This window comes from Sturnira hondurensis, unplaced genomic scaffold (genome assembly GCF_014824575.4).
Source record: "Sturnira hondurensis isolate 20B ecotype Veracruz unplaced genomic scaffold, ASM1482457v3 Scaffold0020601, whole genome shotgun sequence".
NCBI classification, from domain to species: Eukaryota; Metazoa; Chordata; class Mammalia; order Chiroptera; family Phyllostomidae; genus Sturnira; species Sturnira hondurensis.
The window spans coordinates 4,519,316-4,523,225 of NW_028093232.1; the positions used below are offsets into that span (position 1 = coordinate 4,519,316).

The 3,910-nt window shown below is 31.8% G+C and overlaps 1 protein-coding gene across 1 annotated transcript; it reads right to left on the reverse strand.

The window, feature by feature from the left end:
• Window positions 1-525: 525 nt before the first annotated feature.
• LOC118975917 (olfactory receptor 6C74-like) lies at window positions 526-1,464 on the reverse strand. Its single transcript, XM_037030149.1, has one exon. It carries the CDS (start codon window positions 1,462-1,464, stop codon window positions 526-528), a length of 939 nt encoding a protein of 312 aa, XP_036886044.1.
• Between the last annotated feature and the right edge of the window lie 2,446 nt (window positions 1,465-3,910).

Sequence of the window (3,910 nt, forward strand, 5' to 3'; positions counted from 1 at the left end):
CAAACATTTTCAAAGATAAGTATCAATGCTATTGTAAATCTCTTACAGTTTCCTTTTAATTATTTTAAATAGAATATGCACAAATGAATTGGTACTATTACAAAAATATAAATGAATATTCATTTTAAGTAGGTTATAAATGATTACAAAAAAGTATATAATAAACTTTGCATTGCATGATACATTAAATATAATTCCAATGAAATAGTTTAAAGTCTTGACCAACTCCAACCAGAATTGAATAACAAAAAATATAGAGTAAAAATTTAAACTCAATATCTTTTACATATCCAGAGGAAAGTAAAGTGAGATCAGAAAAAAAGTCTATTAAAATACAGAAAATTAATATCTATAAAACAATGATTTCTATGGAAATAAAGCTCGAAAGACCTAAAGGTAAATATCATAGAAATGAATGGTAAAAAAAAAGGGAGAAACTATGTATTGGAAGCTACTGTTATACACACTGATGTTATTAGGGACTCCTTTGTTCATTTTCATTATATAGATAGTGCAATAGGATATTCATTTTTTTGAGAAAATAATTACCCTGTGAATCATAATCATGAAAGCTTTTTTCACTTGTTGGTTCCGTAAAGTGTAGATGAAAGGGTTCAAAAGTGGTGCAACTGAGGTATTCAAAACTGCAATTCCCTTAGAAAAAGCTATTCTTTGTTTGAATGATGGTTTAACATACATAGAAATGCAACTGCCGTAAGAAAGAGATATCACAATCATATGAGAGGAACATGTTGAAAAAGCTTTCTTCCTCTGACTAGTTGAAGGGAATTTTAAAATGGTCAAGGCAATACAAGTATATGATGTTATCACCATTATCAGTGTGACCACAAGAGTCACAAACGCTAAAATGAATGCCATCATTTCAAGAGTCTGTGTGTCTGTGCAGGAGATCTGGAGGAGAGGAGTAGTGTCACAGTAGAAATGTTCAATAATATTGGAGGCACAGAATTCTAAGTCCAGGCCCATGACAAGTGCTGGAAAGATGATTAAAAACCCAGCAAGCCAACAACTGAGGACAAGCTGTATGCAGATTTTACTGTTCATGATGGTTGTGTAATGCAGGGGCTTGCAGATGGCAACATAGCGGTCATAGGACATGGCTGCCAGCAAGTAGAACTCAGATGCCCCAAAAAGGAAAGCAAAAAACACTTGAGTGATACAACAATTATAAGAAATGGTCTTGTCCCCTGTTGCCATAATAACCAACAATTTAGGAATACATGTAGTAGTATAGGAAATTTCTAAAAAGGAAAAATTACGAAGGAAAAAATACATGGGGGTCTTGAGGTGAATATCCACCAGGCTGAGTGTGATGATGGTTAGATTGCCAGTGATGCTTAGCAAGTAAATGAGAAGCAGGAAGATAAATAACACAATTTTCCACTGTGGGTCATCAGTCAAACCTGCTAGGATAAACATTGTCACTCTTGTGTGGTTTTCCATTACTGTTCTCTGATATTTGTTATGTCTGAATGGGAAAAAAAGAAATAAAATGATGATCTTTTTTTAAATATAATTTTTATTTAATTCTTGTTCACGTACAGGTTTCTGTCTTATATTCCCAACCCTGCCCGTCCCCCACCCCATACTCCCCGCCTCCCTCCCCCTTTCCACCCCCAACCCTTAGTTATTGTCCATGTGTCCTTTATACTTGTTCATGTGAGTCCATTCCCTTTTCCCCTATGATTCTCTCCCCTCAAAATGATGATCTTGATGGAAAAATAACTAGTATTGAGAGTAAAGTTAGCAAAGTGATATTTCACATAGAATAATATAATGCTCATATTTATATTGTAAAGATGTGTTTGCCAGGAAAACAATAGTTGAAACTTCAGTTTGCAATATTACTACTAGAGAATAATCTGTATACCAATAGTAATTGTTCATTGTTTTTATGTGAGTAAATTAGAGGGATTAGAGAGAGAGTCTCAAACTATATAAAAATGCTTTTTCTCTCCTGTTAATATGGACGAGTTGGGGTGACTTGGCATTTCTTGTCCAAATAAAGACGTTCGTACACTAGAACCAAAATGATGTCTTCAGAAGCTCATGTTTTGCCTTATATATGCACATACCACAAACCTAGCCAAAATCAATAAATAGAGCTAGTACACATTTTACTATTTTATTTAACCAATCAAATTCAAATGCCTGATTCTTGTCTCATTTACTTTCATGGTTAATTTGATCCAATTCCAGATAAGTGACTAGGAAGCATTGGAAAAAATTTATTTTCTGTCCTCAGCAGTATTTATACCACCTCAATCTCTGTTACAACCCAGCACTTCCCATTTTGTATCCACAAACAAATGCAAGAATAGTCTGGCAATGTCAGGTTATAATTTTGAGGATGGACCAGGTAGAATAAAGTGAAAAGTGAGAAAAAGTAATATATTTATAGAAGCAGAGGGAAATATATAAATATGAATTCATGGAATTGTATGAGATGGAAGAAGTAAAGAGAAGAATAAAGACAAAGATAAGGCTTTATGGAAGCCTAGAGAGGTAAGGAAAGTTTTTGAGAGACAGGATAGTGAGTTTAAGGGGAAAAATGAAAGACTAAAAATATATAAGTTAGTAGGTAAAAATTTTAAGGAAGGAATATTTACCAGTGAAACTTTTCTGCATATGCTTTCATTTCTTATACTTACCTTTTTGTTCTTTGTTTAAAATACAGACTGAAAACAGGAAGAGTTGTAAGATCAACATAACCTAAAAAAGAAGAAAATTATTTCAGACACATAATGAATCACAGAATAATGTGACACAAGTTTTAAGAGATATATATTTTATCATCATGATAACATTCAAATGTCTGGCTAACACACAATTGAAGCTATGCTATGGATAGCTATTGGTATCCTATGGATACGAATCCTATGGATAGCTATTCTCAACATGAGGCATATATTGAGACAGATTGTTCTGGTTTGTACAGCTTGTAAATTGAACATCAGAATTGATTGAAAGAGTGTATTTTTTAAAGTCGTCCTCTTAAAAGTACAACATCTTGTATAAATAATTACGGGCCAGATTGTGGTGTATTTGTTTAAAAGTTTAACAATATGTCTAAGGAAAATTTCCTTTCTCAGTATCTTCATCATCAAACACATAAAATGGTTAAGGTCTTATTATGGTATTACATAAATCAGTGTTTTCTGTATTGAGAATACCAAAATAATTATTTCTAATCCCTAAACCATGTATTATCATTAAAAAGGTATATAAAGAAATAAAATAAACTTATAAGGACAAATAAAAGCTGGTTCCAATAATATCTAGATGAATTTACAGGAGGAAAGGTAGATTCAAAGAAATTTTAGAATATTAAAAAAAAAAGAGCAAGTATTTCTTGGAAAGGAAGCAGCCTGGACAGAGATAAAGTGGAGTACAAACATGATTTCCTTAAAGATAATGATTAGAGTTTTATTATCAAAATTATGTATATTTAATACATAGACATTAATGAGTGAAAACAAATTAGTTTTTCCCCTAGACATTCCTTTCACATTCAGAAAATTGCAAACCAACCTATTACAAGTATTTTCCTCATTTACAAAACTTACCATAATGGCAACATTATAGCAAAGCATATATTTAAATCACCCAAATAAAAATTTTGTTATATCTAAAACTGTAAAATAACAAATGTGCATTGTATTAAGCCACCAGGTTTCCTGTAACTTGTTACAATAACAATGGAAAATGAATCTAAAAAATTTTATGATGTCAAATTATTTCTCTATCAGAATTCAACAATTGTGTTCACTAACGCCCAACACACACTGTAAAATAAACAGTAAAATTTATCAAATGAAACCATTAGAAGTCAGGATTATGAATGTGAGTATAATTAGCTATATTAGACACTGTCAACACTAGATAGATT

Excerpts from the sequence above, each read along its gene's own strand:
- LOC118975917 (XM_037030149.1), bottom strand. The coding sequence starts at position 1,464 with ATGGAAAACCACACAAGAGTGACAATGTTTATCCTAGCAGGTTTGACT.